The 21,331-nt window shown below is 35.7% G+C and overlaps 1 protein-coding gene across 1 annotated transcript; it reads right to left on the minus strand.

Moving 5' to 3' along the window:
• Nucleotides 1-46: 46 nt before the first annotated feature.
• On the minus strand, nt 47-13,534 carry klhl18 (kelch-like family member 18). The gene is made up of 10 exons (XM_073848747.1): nt 13,380-13,534; nt 8,936-9,066; nt 8,689-8,829; nt 7,166-7,364; nt 6,862-7,022; nt 6,602-6,738; nt 6,294-6,516; nt 5,754-5,858; nt 3,909-4,020; nt 47-3,546 (listed from the first exon to the last, which is right to left on the minus strand). The coding sequence occupies exons 1-10, from the start codon at nt 13,512-13,514 to the stop codon at nt 3,160-3,162; spliced, it is 1,731 nt and encodes a 576-aa protein (XP_073704848.1). The 5' UTR covers nt 13,515-13,534; the 3' UTR covers nt 47-3,159.
• Nucleotides 13,535-21,331: the final 7,797 nt, after the last annotated feature.

Genomic DNA, 21,331 nt, shown 5'->3' on the forward strand with positions numbered 1-21,331 from the left:
AAAAAAGACGTGTTCTTTCAAATTTAAGAGCATTCAAGTCAATGAAGTGGTGAAATCAAGAAACAGTCCCATCTAAAGTGTAAAATCATGGCACATCTAGCAGATGTTTTGCACAGACACATAAGAGGTCAGTTGCTCACATTACATTTCCATCAATATCCCAAATAAAATATGATTAGTACTAGTAAGTAAGAAAAATTCTTGATAAAATATCATTAAAAACAAGTTTATCCTTATTAATCATACCTTCTTGATTATACTCTCCCAATTATGGCATGGGTTAACAGTGGTTAACTTTCACCTGTTTATTGGCTATGGAAGCCCGTTTCCGCCACTGAATTAAAAAAAAAAAAAAAAGGTTATTGCAACTTCTCACAATTCTGACGTTTTTGTCCGAATTGCGTTATACAAACTTGCAATTCTGACTTGAGAAATAAAGTTGCAATTGCGAGTTCTAAAGTCAGAATTCCAAGATATAAACTTGCAGTTGTGAGAAATAAAGTCGCAACTGCGAATTCTAAAGTCACAATTCCGAGATATAAACTCGCAGTTCTGAGAAATAGTCGCAATTTCGAGTTCTAAAGTCACAATTCCGAGATATAAACTCGCAGTTCTGAGAAATAGTCGCAATTTCGAGTTCTAAAGTCAGAATTCCAAGATATAAACTCGCAGTTCTGAGAAATAGTCACAATTGCGAGTTCTAAAGTCAGAATTCCAAGACATAAACTAGCAGTTCTGAGAAATAGTCGTAATTGTGAGTTCTAAAGTCAGAATTCAGAAATATAAACTCACAATTCTGAGAAATAAAATCGCAATTGCGAGTTCTAAAGTCAGAATTCCAAGATATAAACTCGCAGTTCTGAGAAATAGTCACAATTGCGAGTTCTAAAGTCAGAATTCCAAGACATAAACTCGCAGTTCTGAGAAATAGTCATAATTGTGAGTTCTAAAGTCATAATTCAGAAATATAAACTCACAATTCTGAGAAATAAAATCGCAATTGCGAGTTCTAAAGTCAGAATTCCAAGATATAAACTCGCAGTTCTGAGAAATAGTCGCAATTGCGAGTTCTAAAGTCAGAATTCCAAGACATAAACTTGCAGTTCTGAGTAATAGTCGCAATTGCGAGTTCTTAAGTCAAAATTCAGAGATAAACTCACAGTTCTGAGAAATAGTCGTAATTGTGAGATCTAAAGTCAGAATTCAGAGATATAAACTCACAATTCTGAGAAATAAAATCGCAATTGCGAGTTCTAAAGTCAGAATTCCAAGATATAAACTCGCAGTTCTGAGAAATAAAGTCAAAATTGCGAGTTCTAAAGTCAGAATTCCGAGATAAACGCACAGTTCTGAGAAATAGTCGCAATTGCGAGTTCTAAAGTCAGAATTCAGAGATATAAACTCGCAGTTCTGAGAAATAGTCGTAATTGTGAGTTCGAAAGTCAGAATTCAGAGATATAAACTCGCAGTTCTGAGAGATAGTCGTAATTGTGAGTTCGAAAGTCAGAATTCAGAGATATAAACTCGCAGTTCTGAGAAAGTCACAATTGCGAGTTCTAAAGTCAGAATTCCAAGATATAAACTCGCAGTTCTGAGAAATAGTCGCAATTGCGAGTTCTAAAGTCAGAATTCCAAGACATAAACTTGCAGTTCTGAGTAATAGTCGCAATTGCGAGTTCTTAAGTCAAAATTCAGAGATAAACTCACAGTTCTGAGAAATAGTCGTAATTGTGAGATCTAAAGTCAGAATTCAGAGATATAAACTCACAATTCTGAGAAATAAAATCGCAATTGCGAGTTCTAAAGTCAGAATTCCAAGATATAAACTCGCAGTTCTGAGAAATAAAGTAAAAATTGCGAGTTCTAAAGTCAGAATTCCGAGATAAACGCACAGTTCTGAGAAATAGTCGCAATTGCGAGTTCTAAAGTCAGAATTCCGAGATAAACGCACAGTTCTGAGAAATAGTCGCAATTGCGAGTTCTAAAGTCAGAATTCAGAGATATAAACTCGCAGTTCTGAGAAATAGTCGTAATTGTGAGTTCGAAAGTCAGAATTCAGAGATATAAACTCGCAGTTCTGAGAGATAGTCGTAATTGTGAGTTCGAAAGTCAGAATTCAGAGATATAAACTCGCAGTTCTGAGAGATAGTCGTAATTGTGAGTTCTAAAGTCAGAATTCCAAGATATAAACTCGCAGTTCTGAGAAAGTCACAATTGCGAGTTCTAAAGTCAGAATTCCGAGATATAAACTCACAATTCTGAGAAATAGTCGTAATTGCGAGTTCTAAAGTCAGAATTCAGAAATATAAACTCACAATTCTGAGAAATAGTCGTAATTGCGAGTTCTAAAGTCAGAATTCAGAAATATAAACTCACAATTCTGAGAAATAAAATCGCAATTGCGAGTTCCAAAGTCAGAATTCCAAGATATAAACTCGCAGTTCTGAGAAATAGTAGCAATTGTGAGTTCTAAAGTCAGAATTCTAAGATATAAACTCACAATTCTGAGAAATAAAGTCTCAATTGCAAGTTTTAAAGTCAGAATTGCTTGATATTAAGTCAGAATAGCAAATTACAAAGTCGCAATTGAAAGAAAAGTCCGAATTGTGAGTTTATATCTGGCAATTCTGACTATTTCTCACAATTGTGAGTTTATATCCCACAATTCTGACTTTAGAACTCATAATTGTGCATTTATCTCACAGTTCTGAGAAAAAAGTCAGAATTGTGAGATGTAAACTTGCAATTGCAAGAAAAAAAGTCAGAATTGTGAGATAAAAAGTTGCTTTTATCTTTTTTATTTTTTATAGTGGCAGAAACAGGCTTCCATAATTGGCTTCCAGTTTAGAGGAATAAAATTACAAATTTATCTTTATATAATATTCCCCAACAAGTGATGCTTTAATGGGCCCACAATACACACTATCGGAGTGCAAAGGTGGCTTTTTAGCAGAAATGTGACTCATTTCCTGTAAATCTCTTTGCTTTGTGTTTACATTTGGTTGTGACAAAAACAAAACAGGATTATGTCACCATTAAAGGTGTACTGGCATATCGGCTTCAGGTTTTTCCTCAAAAAAAGCCTGAATAGTACCTCTGATACAAACACCTGTTTTTTTTAATTATTAAAATGTTCTTATGGACTGAGGGTGACTGATGTTAAGCGGGCTGTAAGGGTATACAGCCCACTCCTACCCCGCCTTCGTGGCAAACCATCGGTGCCATAAACGACCAACGGTTAGTTTCTGAATCATACATTTCCATAGAGCTGAGATTGGACTGTCCATCATAACCTCCCACTGCATAGAGTCGACCACAATTGGCCACCAGAGAAATGCGACTGCGTCGAGTGTTCATGGCCACTAGATGGCTCCACTGATCTGCTACAGAGCTGTATACCTCTGCTCCACTGAGAAACGCAGAGCCGTCATAGCCTCCTGCCACATACAGACTGCTACCCAAGGCTGCAGCGCCGTGCCGACAGCGCTTGTTTATCATGGGAGCGACAGGGTGCCATAATGCTGTATGATGGTTGTAGTACTCCACCTAGTGGAAGAAACATAAAACAACAAGGCTGATATATATGGGCCATTCTACAGAATTGGTGCAAATTCTGTCCCACAAACAAAAACACATTCAAAATTTTTTAAATATTAAAATCTTAGATGTTTATTAAGAATCTTCTATTATTTGCTGAAACCCACAGTAATATTTAAATATTAGAAAGCTTAATATATATATCAACTTTTTGCCTTTTACAAAGAAAAATTCTTTTCTAGGGCGTTTCCAAACTTTTGGAGGGCAAATACAATGTTATATTGTAGCATTTTCTTGCATCCTTGTATGCTGAAAAGACTGGCAAAAACTGTGGAAATTGTATCCTGTAAATTGAATGATGACATACTAACCGTGTTGAAGATCTGTAGACCATCATGACCACCCGAAACATATATTCTGCCCTCAAATACAGTAACACCAGCAGCACTGCGGCTTGCGCTCATTTCTGTAACTATCGTCCATCTGGTAACAAACACACAAACACATGAAATCAGATACATTCCGATTCCAAAGAAAGCTAAAATGATTGCTCAGACAACAAACAGAGGAAAATAGGGTTGTCGATACCAAAACCACTTTTCTATCAAACATGTCTTTATTTAAAACTTGAAACATTAATATAATAATGAATTGAACAATGAAAATAAATATGGCATCTAATATGTATTTTTCTCCATATACTGAACTTCAATGGGGATCAACGGGTTACAGGTCTAAATTGCAGTTTTAAAGGAGAACTCCGGTGTGATTTTGACCTAAAGTGTATTGAATCATGATACCGAGTGTGAACGTACCTTGCATATCTCATCTCGGTTTGTGTCCTGCAGTCCGAAATCTGGGGTCAGTTAGCCGATGCTCACAACAGGTTGTCAATGAGAGTCAATAGGGCATCGAAGTAGCCATGTAAATAAATCACTGTTTTACGCCATTTACGAGGCACAAAGTAGCTCCACACTTCATTGGTAGACTTCCAAGGGCCCTGACATTTAAAACGAGACATTGAGAACTCAGAAAAAGCACCGGTAGTTTATTTACAAGAAGATTTATACAGACAGTACCTGGAAGAGAAAATCCGGTCGCCGCCATCTTGAACTTAGTCACGATAAGTCGAGTGTCGAGTACCAAGGAATTTATCAGGTTATCAACGTATCAGGTTGTAGTTTCCTTCGTGCTCGACACTCGACTTATCGTGACTAAATTCAAGATGGCGGCGACCGGTCTGTTCCTGATGGAAAATGTCTGTATAAATCTACTTGTAAATAAACTACCGGTGCTTTTTCTGAGTTCTCAATGTCTCGTTTTAAATGTCAGGGCCCTTGGAAGTCTACCAATGAAGTGTGGAGCTACTTTGTGCCTCGTAAATGGCGTAAAACAGTGATTTATTTACATGGCTTCTCCGATGCCCGATTCACTCTCATTGACAACCTGTTGTGAGCATCGGCTAACTGACACCAGATTTCGGACTGCAGGACACAAACCGAGATGAGATATGCAAGGTACGTTCACACTCGGTATCATAATTCAATACACTTTAGGTCAAAATCACACCGGAGTTCTCCTTTAATGCAGCTTCAAAGGATTCTACACAATCTCAGCCAAGAAATAAGGGGCTAATCTAGAGAAACGATCGGTCATTTTCCAAAAAAATAAAAATGTATATAAATTTTAACCACAAATGCTTGTCTTGGACTAGCTTGACTTCACACAGTACGTAATCAAGTTGGAAAGGTCATGCGTAGGCGAAACCCAGTGTTTACAAAGCAAACGTGCAAAGAAAGTCAAACACCCTTTACAAAAAAAGGTAAAACAACGATGTCGGATGATTTTGAAGTTGTAGGAGAAAATGAGATTACGTTTTTTGCCCTACCCTGACTTTTTCAACCGAAGTACACAGACAAAGAACTAATCATGCGTGACTATTCCAATGTAATTACGCAAAGCATGAAGTCGCAGATGCACATCACAGAGCTAGTTCAAGATGAGAATTTATGGTTTGTCAAAGAAAATGATGATTGTTTCACTAGATAAAGCCCATATTCTTTGGCTGGGATCATGTAGAGCCCTTTGAAGCTGCACTGAAACTGCAATTTGGACCTTTAACCTGCTGATCCCCATTGAAGTCCACTATATGGAGAAAAATCCTGGAATGTTTTCTTCAAAACCCCAGAATTTTTCTTGAAGAATGTATGACTTACCTGTCAGTCTCTGGAGAATAGCACTCAACTGAATTTAGAGAGGACTTGCCATCATATCCACCACACACATATATATGTCCATCAACTACAATGGTTCCCATTGCACTAATGCAGAAAGAAGAGAAGAAAGACCAAACACATCATATATATAGGCTATATCACATGTACCTAAAACACTATTTCAGTTCGTTCTCAATTACAATTAAATAGCTGTTCAAACTAAATATTTTTTCCCTCACGTGTGACCCTGGACCACAAAATCTGTCGTAAGGGAGTTCTTGCATAAGTTATGCATAAGTTCTTAGCAATGCATATTACTAATCAAAAATTAACTTTTGATATATTTACAGTAGGAAATTTACAAAATGTCTTTATGGAACATGATCTTTACTTAATATCCTAATGATTTTTGCCATAAAAGATAATTTTGACACATACAATGTATTTTTGGCTATTGCTACAAATATACCTCTGCAACTTAAAACTGGTTTTGTGGTCCAGGGTCACATCTTACAATATGACAATTTCAGGATTTCCTACCTGCGTTGAGTATTCATGCTGGCAACTTTGTTCCAGGTGTCAGTTTCTGGGTTGTAAACTTCCACGGTTCTAAGCCGCGATTGACCGTCGTAACCACCAATGGCGTAAAGCAGCCCGTTCACGACAGCAACACCCACTCGACTGCGAGCGGTGCTCATAGGTTGGCATCGCTCCCAACAGTTTCCAATTGGATCAAATACTTCCACGACATTTAATGAGTCACCTGTGCATAAAACAATGAGTTAACTCTGACACATTGAGTAACTAGCACATGAGGTTTCAAAAAGGACAGTCTGAAAAAGAGATACCAGCACTATTGAGGCCGCCAACCGCATAGATTAAGCCCGCTATGGATGTGCAACATCTTTGTCGGGTCTTGTAGGCAGGGAGGTGCGGCCTTCGCTCCGGCATCAGGTGGTAATCTTTCGCCTCATCGACAAGGTCCCTGTTAGGAGTAAAAGTCAAATCTTCAGGGGTCAGAGATTTTGTGTCGAAAAATATATTTGGATCAGTCATATTTTGGATGTGTTTGGGGCATAAGTTATCTTATCTTATCTAAGAAACTTACCTGCATTTGTGGCAGCAGCGCACAAGCTCATCTTGTTGAACTCGGTCAGCAAGGAATTGAGGTCGACATAGAGGCAGTCGGGTTTTAGACATTAACTCTGGTAACCGTGACTCTCGATCATCACGTGAATGTCGTACCCAGGCAAGCACGGCCTCAAACACCTACAAACAACAAAGAAGATCAGGTTTTTACTTTCATATTGTCTCAACAAAAAAAATAAATAAATAAATTGTGATCTACGTCCATTCATTCAGCAACATTTCTTTCCACAATGTGTCACTACAATGTCTCCAGAAACTCTGACCTGCTCCTCTGCTTGGACATTGAGCTCATCACAGCCCACAAGCTCAAGCACCTCCTCTGGCCGAAGAGCCAAGAACTCCTCAGACATGGATACCTCCACAAAGTGCTGGTGAACGAAGCTGTTGGCTGCATCATAAAGCGTGGTGCACATCATAGTCTCTGCAAACTGCCGTACACCAAGGCAATTCTTTGGATGCAACCTGTAAATTATAAGCAAGTCCGGTACAATGAAGCATGTGTGTATGTGAAACTAATCACTTTTATGTAATTCCATAACCTGAGAGAGGCCTGTCACAGTTACAGTTGAAGTCAAAAGTTTACACACCCCTTGTAGAATCTGCAAAATGTTAAATATTTGACCAAAATAAGAGGGATCATACAAAATGCATGTTGTTTAGTTAGTACTGACATGAATAAGATATTTCACATAATGATGTTTACATATAGTCCACAAGAGAAAATAAGTTGAATTTATAAAAATGACCCCGTTCAAAAGTTTACATGCACTTGATTCTTAAAACCTGAATGATCCACAGCTGTGTTGTTGTTGTTGTTTTTTTGTTTCGTGAAAGTCCCTTGTTTGTCCTGAACAGTTAAACTGCCCGCTTCAGAAAATCCTTTAGGTGCCACACATTGTTTGGTTTTTCAGCATTTTTGTGTATTTGAACCCTTTCCAACAATGACTGTATATCATCTTTTCACACTGACTCATATGCAACTATTAAAGAAGGTTGTGAAGTGTGAAAAGATGGATCTCAAAATCATACAGTCATTGTTGGAAAGAATTCAAATACACAAAAATGCTGAAAAACCAAAGAATTTGTGGAAATTTGCAGGCAGTTGCAACTGTTTCGTGAACAACTATCACCAAACAAAAAAAAAACAGCTGTGGATAATTCAGGTAACAACAAAGTATTAAGAAACAAGTGTATCTGAACAGGGTACTTTTTATAAATTCAACTATTATTTTCTCTTGTGGACTTTATGTAAACCCATTTACGTGAAACATCTTATTCAGGTCAATACTAAATAAAAAACAACATGCATTTAGTGTGAACTCCTTTTATTTTGGTAATATATTTAACATTTTGCAGATTCTGCAAGGGGTATGTAAACTTTTGACTTCAACTGCATCAATAATGGCCTGTTTTTTTTTTTTTTTTTACAACTTAAAAGAACAGATTTTTATTTGAATATATCTTAAGCTGAATTTTCAGCAGCCAGTACTCTAGTCTTCAGTGTCACGTGATCGTTCATAAATAATATGCTGATGATTTGGTGCTCAAGAAACAGTTCTTATTATTATTAATGTTGAAAAGAGTTGTGCTGCTTATTATTTTCGTGGAAAGAGGATTCTGTGGTGAATAAAAAAAATTTAATGCTTTTTTGATATAGAAATGAACATCTTTAGTTAATCAATTTAATGCATCCCTGCAGAATAAAACTATTTTTTCTTTTGAGAAGAAAACTAAAAAAGCTTACTGACCCATTGGTCTTATGAAGAAATATTTTTTTAAACTTTACCTCTGTTGTAAAAAAGAGCAGCAGGCATCTTTGACATTTTGAAGCTGCAGGAAGCTGGCTCCTATCAGAAGGGCCTGGACGTTTTGTTGGTCTATGGCTATGTGTCCGTTGTAGGCAAAGTTTATAAGGGCTTCAAGTGCACTGTTTAGAGGTAAAACAGACGTTAACGTTAACCAAAACGTTACAAACAAAACAAAAAGAGCATGTGTAGAGATCCTAATTGTCTCTTTGAGGTTTGGATCTTCACCTGGGGTCCATGCCCTGCATGACGATCTCATCCTGTTTGCATTCCACCATGTCATTGGTGAACATGGCATGAAAGTACGGAATAGAAGCAGCAAGGACTATTCTGTGAGCACTGAATTTGTGCTCTCCTACCTGCAGAAACACAGACAGACGCACAAATCTTGATTAGACATCATCTCACATACACAATAAATAAAAAAAAATCCTGGTTTCATGTTGATAATAAAGTGTCAAATGAAAAAACTGAGACATTACTAACCCTCCACCCAAACGAACACAAATTATGATCATCCTCCCAGGTAAAAATGAATAAACAAGTTCAATTTGAATGAATGAAAGAGCGAATGTGAAAACATGGACCAGTGAGCCATTAGGGAAAACCTAATATGATGAAAGTATACCATAATCCTCTGTATGATTTGTAGTATGTGTCCCATAAGCCAGCTGTTAGTCAGCAAAGACATGCATACAGCTGGTCAGGTGAAAAAGATAAAGGTGGATTATTGCTCTCTGTGACCTACATAAAGGGCTGATGATGCAACAACAAAGCACAGCAGCAGATCACAGACTGAGCACAACTTTCATTACCTGATCCTTTTCCTAATGCTGCCTTGTCACTCAAAAAAAAAAGGCATAAGCAAAACCACCTCTATTTTTATTTTGGGACAGAAATCCTTTAAAAAAACGTGCACTATTTCTCATTGTATATTATATATTCACTACCAGCCCAAGTTTTTGGACAGTAAGATTTTTAATGTTTTTTTATAGAAATCTCTTCTGCTCACCAAGCCTGCATTTATTTGATCCAAAATACAGCAAAAGCAGTAATATTGTGAAATATTTTTACTATTTAAAATAACTGCTTTCTATTTGAATATATTTTAAAATGTAATTTATTCCTGTGATTTCTGACATTATTCCAGTTTTCAGTGTCACATGATCCTTCAAAAATCATTCTAATATGTTGATTTGCTCTTCAAGAAACATTTATTATTAATATTTAAAAAAAAAAACGTATACACATTATACAATTTAAAAGCTTGGCGTCATATATATATATATATATATATTTTTTTTTTTTTTTTCAGGGAAAGAAATTATAGAAATTAATACTTATTTAACAAGGATGCTTTCAATTGATCAAAAGTGATGATAAGGACATTTATAATGTTACAAAAGATTTCTATGTCAGATAAACGCTGTTCTGCTGAATTTTCTATTCATCAAAGAAACCTGAAAAAATCTACTCAGTCTCAGCTGTTTTCAACATAATAATAATAAAAAATGTTTTTTGAGCAGAAAATATTGTAAAAATATTAGAATCATTTCTGAGGGTAACAATGCTAAAAATGTTGCTTTGAAATCACAGGAACAAATCACATTTTAAAATATATTCAAATAGAAATCTGTTATTTTAAATAGTAAAAATATTTCAAAATAAATTAAGACTTATTCAAAAAACATTAAAAATCTTACTGTTCAATACAAAAATTAAAAGATAGTGTACATTACATACATGTTTATATTTTTCACACTTAAATCTTAAAATAATAATAATAATAAATTCTACATGTCTTTTCTTCTACATTTCTGTATATATATATATATATATATATATATATGTCTGTTTCTGCAATTACTGATGCATGCTTTATTTATGAGGTTTTGAAAAATAAACCTAACTTGACTTGAAGTAGGCCTCAACCAGGTAGCTAGGAACCACTAGGGGCCTCAGCACACTTCTAATGAGGCCACAAGATTGTTCAAAACAAGCTTTAAAATAAGTTAAAACAACTAAAAATGTAGATGTGACCTGACTTTATATTTCTTATTTAAATCTATTCCTTTAACAATATGGAGTGTTTATAGAGTGTTTTCAAAATGCATCATCAATTGGCAGCACTGAACACAAACAATGCCACTGAACCAAACGAAACTCGCATATTTTGCCGATTACAGTTGCTGAAAATGGTCAATTATAGTCATGTTTTGGGCTGTAGGGGAGAGCGGGGTAAGTTGTCACACTGTTCATAACTCCAATACTAGAGGCTTTATCTCAAAAATGAAATAGCCACGTTGTGTGACTTCTTCTTCTATAGTCAACCTCCTGTTCACATGTGGTCAAGACTGCTCTAATCTGAGGTGAGCACAATGGTTTTATTTTTTGACCTAAAAAGTAAAAACAAATCACTTTAAATTTTCTTCAGTACAACTTTGTTAGGTATAGATGTTAAAAATTATTACTTTGCACAAAATAGAGGAGACAGCAATGTGTCTTTTGATACTCCAGCTGACGTGCTGCTATGTTGAGCTAACCCTGACATTTAGCCAACATTAGCATACATGTCAGTTTGGGGCAAGTTGTCTCATTGACTTTGGGGCAAGTCGTCACATGTGGAAAGGAAGAAAACGACACAAATTAGCAATTCTTACTGACACGCCAGTGAAGCAGCAACTAGAAATAGAAAAGAATAAGGCTGAATCTAGCAAAAAGCTTGTTTCAAAAGAAAGGGAAGCAAAGGGGGGAAAATCTGGACCTACAAAGAACAAGGCAGCTAAAAGAAGAAAAATCATACAAGAGTCATCATCAGATGATGAAGAGTGCTTCTGCTTTGTCTGTGTGGAGCCATTTTCAAACAGTCGTCCAAAAGAGACCTGGGTAAAATGTAACAAATGGGCCCATGATGCTTGCACCAGAATTGTGACTCTGAAGATGAGTCTGATCAATCAGATACAGGGCATCTGTTTTGTTCAGAGGTTAAACAGTTTAAGTTAAGCAAGTTATTTGCAGGATTCCATTCAGTTATCATGGATTTGTGTACAAGCCAGAGAACATCTGAGTTTAAAGTTCAAAGTAAAGTTGTCTTGGCACTTAATGTTTTGACTGAAATGTGTACTAGATTTAAAAAAAATTTTTTTTTTTTTTTTTTCAAATTCTCTAGGCATAATTGTTCATATTTCCAATTTTGGATTGAATTTAACAATTAAAATCAATAATCACAATTAAGTAGTTGTGTTCTTATTTTTAGATAATTTAGTGTGACAACTTACCTGCCGATGGGGCAAATTGTCACAAGTGCACATTCTCCATTCAACAGTCTATAACTCCGTAATGAGATAAGATATGAAAATGTGATGAATACATCATATGTGCCCGAGACTTCCTTTTTTCATTTGGTAAGACATTTATTACATTGTGATGTATGGTGCTCAGTAAAAGTGAGACAGTGTGAAAAGTGTGACAACTTACCCCGCTCTCCCCTACTAATTGGGTGGACCAGGAAAAACATTTGGAACTATAGATGGACAAACGTTATAACAAATCAAGAAGAACACAAAAAACTGTCTGAGGAACAAAAGGCATTTTTGGTTGGCCAAACTGAAACAGGATTTCCAGGGCAAAAATCTTGACAGCATTCGTGTTTGTTCATTTCCGCTCAGGTAGGTGAAATATTACACTAATATCTTAATTAATACTGCTGGTACGTATTTTTACCACCTATTAACTTTAGTTTGTCAAAATATTGCACCCTTTAAAGCTTACTAAGTCATTCTCCATATGATTTAGCAGCTTCCACATGGTTTAGACAGCATAAATTAGCAGAACAACATAAGCCCAAACCCTCTATTTAAGAAACAAGGTTCCCATGGTCTTGGAAAACCTGCATGAGGGAATTTTAAAAGTGTGATAATCTAGACCTAGAAAAAGTAATGGAAATTTTATTTTTATAGCTATATCAAGATGTAAAATATTTTATTGTGTAGAAATTAAAAATGTTAAAAATAAGTCTTATACCATTATCATGAACAAATGACAAATTCACAAACAGCAGGCAATATTTTAAAAAGCAACTCTGGTTCATTCTAATTCGTCAGTCTAACATTAATTGACTATGTAATTAATTAGATTGAATGCCAGAGCCAAACTGTTGTTTAAAATAAGTCAAGCTCAAGATATGTTGGCTGTCACAGGTGTTTCTATGAAACTCAGTGCGACAATATAGTTAAACATTAAACATGAGGAAGTGACAACTTCTTAACAGACCATGAAAGGGGAAATCACAATCCAAAATGTTTTTAAAAATTCCTTATAAGCTGAAAATAACAATAGAAATATTGTTTTTCCTTCGTGCAGTAACGTTAGTTTATAATATACAGCTCATGTGCAGCTGATGAGGATGTTAGCTGCACATGCTAACCAAATAATAACTCCAGAATAATAACTCGCTTTACAGCTGATACAAAATACACAAATATCAACTTTAAGAGCTATCTGCATTGAGACACATTAACAAACGACCTTCCAAGCTTGAACATTACAGCCCTTCCTATAGCTAACAGTGTCTGTAACGTTACTTCACTAGCCTCTCCCAATGCTGACAGCCCAGTGCTACTTGGTTAGCATTTCAGTAGCAAATTAACCCCAACAAAGAAAAGCACAGTACTTTTAGGGTCACGTCACACAGTTTCCCTTGTCGTCGGATCTCCTCCATCACTGCATATCCACGAGCGGGCAAATCAGCGACAGAAAAATGCATCAAATCTTCTAATTCTTCAAAAATCGTGTCACCCATCGTCATTGATGGACTGGAAACGACACTTTTTGTCCAAACCGAGACGCCGTAGCTTGAGCTGTATTACTGAGTGCCCTCCACCGGTAGTGTCAGTTCCCTATCATGCAGGGGTCATATACAGCTCAAATCAGATTTATGTGGATGTACTCAGGGGCGGATTAAGGTTGTCAGGGGCCCCAGGCTGATCTAGGCCTGATCCCCCCCCCCCCCCTTTGGCCCACCGACTTTTCAACAGGCCCATCCCAAAAAATTTTTTTTTAATATATTCTAATTTTGTCAAGAATTATAAAAAAAAAAAATTCGGCAGTAAGCTCATAATTTGTGTTAAAATAGTCTAAATATTAGTTTTAAAAAGTTAATTTTAAAAAGCTGGTTATGTCTAAACTGTCTTTGTTTCTGCGCAAGTTCAGCAGACATTGGTTCGTCTTTGTTCCGATCTGAGCATGTGAGCGGAGAGCGCATTCTGAATATTCCGCTTGCTCATTCCACTCAGGGTCGCTGGCTCAACCCAGAATGGCCTGCAAATATGTGGAATAAGGGCTGCCTCCGACTAAAGTCAACTAATTGTTCATTCAAGGCATTCGTGGACAAATCGCCCCTTTATATTAATTTCATTACTTAGGCTATATACCCGATAGATGAGCGTTTACGTAGGAATAGTGGTAAAGTGGGACACTTTCTGAAAATGTATATTATGCATACTTTTTTATTATGATCCAAATGTCTTAGCCGCTCATATGATACTATTCTAAATAGCTTAGGAGCTCTACTATACTATACACAATAAAAAAGAAAGAAACATTAAACACAGGATGGATGACTCTTCCTCAAACACACAATGACCCCAAACCACATTTTTCAAGGCGCTACTGTCAAACTGGGACACCTTTATTGGCAAACTGGGACACTTAAAACCCATTCAATTGTTATTCAAATGTAGGCCTTATAAATTAAATACACAATAACAATATAAACAACAATATAAACAGCAATAATATAAACATCACTTTTTTAAGAAGGAGTGCAGGTACAACAGATTCAACCCGCCACCTCCCTCGCCTGCCCACAAAATTTTATACTGGGTTTAATTTATTTCATACCAATTTAATAAATAATAATAATTAAAAAAAAAAAAAAAAACAGAAACCTTCATGAACATCTCTTCTTGTAGGCTAATTAATTGCACACAGGCTAAATTTCAATTCTGTATGGTAGGTTAATCTACACGTCAATACAGCCAGTGCAAGTGAACACCTCCTTGTCTTCAATGAGGCCATTCTCCTCGCCATACGTCTCATGGAACCAGTCCTCGCAAACAATGCACATGATCCAGTCCTCTGTCTTCTTTGGATCATTTTCATCACCAAATGTGGCTTTACAAATATTGCAAATATCCTGGCCTCTATCCTGCTTGTAACCTCCATCTTTCTTGTTTTTTTTTTTTTTTTTTTTTGTTTGGCAGGCTTTGTTTTTGATAAGTGTCAATCGCGTGAGTCTCACGGTGAATGCGTGAGAACTAAGTAGTAGTTTAAGTCAATCTTTGTTGAAATATCTGGCTAACTAACTAAATTTATGAGGGACATATAAAAAGGGAACTCAAATCCTCCATTAAAATGACTTGAATGGCTGTCCCAGTTTGCCAGTAATACCCTGTCCCAGTTTAACAATACGCTATTGGCAAACTGGGACAGTGTCAAAATCACATAAAAAACAAACAAAAAAGATTCATATGAATGTGATTTTTTAACATTCTGATTCACCATTACATCCTATAACAAAATATATAAGAATTACAAATGATTCCATGAGTTTTATTATTTTTATAACCTTAACATTATTTACCTCAGAATGCTATGTCATTTTACTTACCATCACAGTTCACTGCAAGGTTGTTAAATATGATGTGCCACACCCCGGAAGTGATGTCATTGCCACAGATTTTGTTTTATTTTTTTATCACATACTTGCTAATGATTAACTCATTGTTGATTTTTAGTAATAAAAACATATCCATGCAAAGATATAAATTATTAAGCTTAACTGTCCCACTTTACCCATTGTCCCACTTTACCACTATTCACCCTAATATAGCCGCACTCAAGCGCAGACCACAAGGAGACATTTAATTATTTATTAATAAACTGGTGTTTTCTGTGTCGCAGCAAAGATGAAGTTGACGATGTGGTCTCGCCATGAACGCCAGAGAGAAACGCACATTTCATATGATTACATATTCAGAGAGAAGGCTAGCCTATTTATTTTAGTTTTGAATATTTTCGTTTAAAAGTAGACATTTCAAACTTTCTATAATAGATAGCCTATATTTCTCAAATCTGTGAGGCACAAGCTGAGTTTCGGCGCCCTCCAGTTCACATGCAATGCAACTGATCGTGTCGGCGCCTTATTACATTGTCTGCTATATATTTGCTTGTTATTTATTAAACACAGGCAATTGGTTGATAAAACATCAAAATTAAGATACAATTCATACAAAACGAAAATCTTTTAAAAAAGAGACTACAAAACAAAACTTAATGAAGTGGTCAAAATGTTTTACCCATGTCTCCAGACATATTGCACATCTCATGATGTATAATATCTTTCTCATGCTGCATGCTCACTGCATGCTCACTTTCATAATCAACATTGATTAAATTAAAAAAAACATAATGATGTCACATATTTTCCAACCCAGCCCTATTTTGTCAAAAGAAATGTTCTTGATTACAAGAAAAATACAGATTTTTTCTTGTTGTGGTTTATTTTGTCTTTCCTTTATACAGATTTAAATAGTTTCGTTTTCGAAGTAGGCTACTCTAAATTATGTCAGTGATTCTCCGATGTTAAATATGATCAAGAATTATTTTATTTCGATCTACAGTGTAATAAAAGTTGAGAAAAAGATTAGCCTATAGCCCTAAATATAGGATACACTACAAGCGAACTCCTTTTTTCTTAACTTTTAACTTTTTCTAAAAATTATAAAGAATATTAAATCAACTTAATAGGCTAGGTTAACGAATTTTCTTATACAAACATAACGAATGCACTTCAAAACGAAGTTTTCAAATAATATTATTTTACATATATTAATAGTTGTTTTAAACGAATTTATAGTGCTTTAAATTTATTAAGTAATGTTTAATTTCGTTCGTTTAGCTCTCTGGAAATGTAAAGAAAAATACCCTTTGAATTCGTTTTCAATCCCTGGTTTTAAACAAGCATATATTTGAGATAATTTATATATTATTGCTTGAATAAACGTTTAAAAATAGTGCTAGAAATTGTATAATTAAGGAAATTAAACAGACCTAGGCATTTGAAAAGACATGTCTAATAATTCCAAAAAGAAAGAGAAGCATTGGACATAATCAAAATATTTATTAGGAAAACCATTTTCTTAAGAATTAAGGTGCTGCATGTGTTTATCCAGTCTAATCGTCTCTAACCCGTCTTTCCCAACAAAAATCCCACCCCCTCTCAGAAAATACATAAAACTAACATTACTGAGCTATATACGTTTAAAAGTAGCCTATAAAATGGTACAATGGCATTGCTCAGTTGGGAATCGGGCATTTTGTTCCGCCTCAGCTTTATTCAACAGTTAATAAGGCTTAACATTCAAAAGTTAAATAGGTCTGTGTATTTCAAAGAAAATTGTGTCTAGTACAATATGAATTACAAAGGGTTAATTGGCATCTTTATTTCAAACGACCCGACCGACCGCGACCCGAATAACATTAGAAATATTTTTGGATGACTCGTAACCGCAGCCTCCCGCTCATTTTGGATCAACCCGCGCATCACTGGTGGGGAAGGGAGACTGGAGAGAGGGCCGCACAGGAGATCACCTTTTCTCCGCTAATTTGGTCTAGGCCTATATTACCTTTATATTGCTTTTGTATATCAACATGCTTTAGACATATTTTATTTGTTATTTATACTAGTAGCCTGTCGTGATGATTTTTCACGACCCAGATTTTTTGGTGCCCCCCGCAGCCCAGGAATGATGCTTATGATACCTAATGGAGATTCCAAAGCACTCTTCTTTGGTCAGAACCACGGAGAGCGATCGCGAAGTCCGTCCTATGCACCGAAACTTTTTTACAATGCAACAAAATATTTAAAGAGCAAGCTATTAAAATGTATATTATGTATAGTCACAGATAATTTAACAGTATATTAGTCAGTAATTTTTATTAGGTTAAACAGTGATTAGATAACGTTTTTAATTTAACGTTCACAATTGGTCTGGCCCATCCAAACTGGTGTCCCTGCCTGCGCCGTGCCGTGCCTGGTTCGCACTTAAGTATAAAAAAAAAAAAAATTGTCTGGCCAATCCGAGGCCCCCTGAACACGTGAGGCCCCTAGGCTGCAGCCTATGTAAGCCTGTGCGTTAATCCGCGCCAGGATGTACTGGTCTTATTCGTTTGATTCACGTGTACTTCATAGCTTAGGTTGAGTTCAAACTACAGACCAGACTACAGTCCCTCATGTAACCACGTGACAGCAAGATACTGACTGAATTCGCAATAGCGGTTTAATATACTACTATGAAAGATCGTTGATTTGTTTTTATGAGTATTTATGGGTTTTGTCAGTCACACAACCCTGAATATTGCATAAACCCATTTACAGTTGAGGTCAAAAGTTTACATACATCTTACAGAAACTGCAAAATGTTCATTATTTTAGAGAGAGAGATCGTACAAAATGAATGTTGATTTTTTATTTAGTACTGACTTGAATAAGATATTTCACATAAAAGGTGATTACATATAGTTCACAAGAGAAAATAGTAGCTGCATTTATAAAAATGACCCTGTTCAAAAGTTTACATATGCTTGTTTCTTAATATTGTGTTGTTACCTGAATGATCCACAGCTGTTTTTTGTTGTTGTTGTTGTTGTTGTTGTTGTTGTTGTTGTTGTTGTTGTTGTCGTTGTTGTTTTTTGAGTCCCTTGTTTGTCCTGAAACTGTCCCCTGTTCTTCAGAAAAGTCCTTCAGGTCCCACAAATTCTTTGGTTTTCCAAACTTCTGGGGGACTCCTATGCAACTATTACAGAAGGTTCAAACGCTCACTGATGCTTCAGAAAGAAACAAAATGCATTAAGAGCTGGGGGTGAAAACTTTTCAAATCTAAAGATCAGGGTACATTTAACTTATTTTGTCTTCTGGGAAACATGTACGTATCTTCTGTAGCTTCTGAAGGGCAGTACTAAAAGAAAAAATATATAATATTTAGGCACAATAAGAAAAATGTATACATCTTCATTTTGTTCAGAAGTTTTCACCCCCGGCTCCTAATGCATCGTTTTTCCTTCTGGAGCATCAGTGAGTGTTTGAACCTTCTGTAATAGTTGCGTATGAGTCCCTCAGTTGTCCTCAGCGTGAAAAGATGAATCTCAAAATCATACAGTCATTGTTGGAAAGGGTTCAAATATACAAAAATGTTGAAAAACCAAAGAATTTGTTGGACCTGAATGATTTTTCTGAAGGGAGTCATGAACAACTATCACTAAACAAAAACAAAACACAGCTGTGGATCATTCCGGTATCAACACAGTATTAAGAATCAAGTGTGTGTAATCTTTTAAATGGGGTCATTTTTTACAAATTCAACAGTATAGCCTATTAAAGTAGCAACACTATCCTTTTGAAATGAGAGGTTATTAATAGAATGTTCCTAATATAAATGCACCATTTCACATGATTTCCTTAATATTTCCTCATTACGTCATACAGATTAAAACAAACAAACTGGAATAATATAAAAATAAACCAAATGAATCATAGAATCATATAAATATACTCATAGGCTAGAAACGCACAAAAAGCAAAGCAGATTTCCACTGTCAGGTTGTCATTTTGCTAACCTTTGGAAAACAAAAACACCTCCTGGAAAATGTTCTGTAAGCTCTGATGGACTCCAGGAGTCACTCGGACTTGTGCCCTCACTGTGTTTTGACTCAAAGCAATACAAAGTATGTGGCACAGAAAGCTGGTTGTGAAACAATCAAGCTGGTTGTCAATGATCAACTCTTCTCAGGGTTTCCATTAGCTATTCTAGTTTGTTCCATCGTGTCTCCAAAACTGTTTGTATGTTTGTAACTAACGTGGCTATGATTGTTTAATAAGATTCATAACAGACATTTGAACTCCATGAGTCGCATAAAATCATCTTTGTTGTTTACTCTTAATTATTATAAAGGGCGTCTTCCTCGTACACTGTAAACACAACCAACATAAGTACCCATCGATAAGCAAGTGTTAAAATATTAAAGTTTATTAAATATTAATTTGTAACTACGTTACTTTACCAGCAGGTGGCGGAAAATATCCAGTAACAGATGACTGCAACAAGTTCCAAATTGTATTTACAAAAATAAACAGAGAACAGACAGTCATTCTGGCAGGCATGAACTGGCAGGAAGTGTTTCAGGTAGAAGAGCTGTTACCTCAGGGAGAATTAAGCAGAGGTGCTTTCCTAAGAAACAAAAATGAATAATTAAACTGACTGTAGTAAAATTTTTAGAATTCGAAATTTTTTAGAAATTTTTTAGAAATTTTTAGAACAGATGAAAGTGTTGAGATACCTGGTGAGATAAACATTCAGGAGCTGATTAACAGTGTATGAAAAAAATGTGGTTAAAAAAAGGGAACATTTTCATATATGTTAATCAAAAACAAAAGTGACGTTCAAGTACAATTTCTAATGACTGGCATATTATCAGCAACAAATTTATTCATAGTACACCTAGTTGCATATTATGCAACTTCTCAAGGAATTTCGTATGAAAGAGAGTTAAAGATAAAAAGGGTCAGTGAGTGCGAAATACTCCACAAACATAATTATACATTTGACACTTTTGGACACATGCCTAAATGTTAAAATGTCTAAATGTCATTGTATTAATCTAGAAACGCATAATGCAAGACCCTTTCTCAGATCTAACTTCCCTTTTTGTAGATTTACTGTCATTTTGCATTTTAACTGTGTATTTGACACTTTTGGACACCTAAACCCTCTTAAAATGTCTAAATGTCCTTGGATGAATCTAGAAACACATGATGCAAGAGCCTTTCTCAGAACTAACTTCCCTTTTTGTAGATTTACTGTCATTTTGCATTTAACAAACTAGTGTTAGGGTCATTTTTAGGGCATTCTGTATGAAGGTTCCCTCAAGTTTCTTAACAGAGTCAGGCGTAGTTCAGCAAATAAGTATGGACCTGTCTTGCTAACGTTTGAGATGCTGAAAATGTCTAAAGTATGCTTTTTCAAAAATAAAATATTTATAATGTATTTAGCACTTAAAATAGAAACAGAAATGTCTTTTTTTGTCATGTGTATGTGCACTATTTCTTAAAAATATAACTTTTTAACTGTGTCTTAAGTATCCAAATACATTTTGGGGCCATGTGAAAGGGTACTAAGAGGATGTGGAAGGTTTTCACACCTGCCTAAACCCCGTCAGTCTTTTTAAACGCTAGTTGCAACACTCATGCAAGCCTTGACTTGAGGAAGCCTAAATTACATACACAATTCACTGTTTACACCCTATTTACTACGAGCTCAAATACCGTACTGTGTTGAAATGGCATGTTAAAGCAGCGTTGCAAACGTGTATTGTAATTTGATTTGTTGGCCAAACTGACCAGTCAGACCAATCACACTTTACAGTGTGTAAATTACGACTGGGGTTGAGCAATCTGGAATTGTTTTATGACACAGGACAGTAAAAGGTTCACTGTGCATATTGTCTAAGCTTTACGGTAGCATATTAAAAAGAGGAAATTCAGAAAGCTCCAGCCAGTCGGGAAAG

This window comes from Garra rufa, chromosome 10 (assembly GCF_049309525.1).
Source record: "Garra rufa chromosome 10, GarRuf1.0, whole genome shotgun sequence".
NCBI classification, from domain to species: domain Eukaryota; kingdom Metazoa; phylum Chordata; class Actinopteri; order Cypriniformes; family Cyprinidae; genus Garra; species Garra rufa.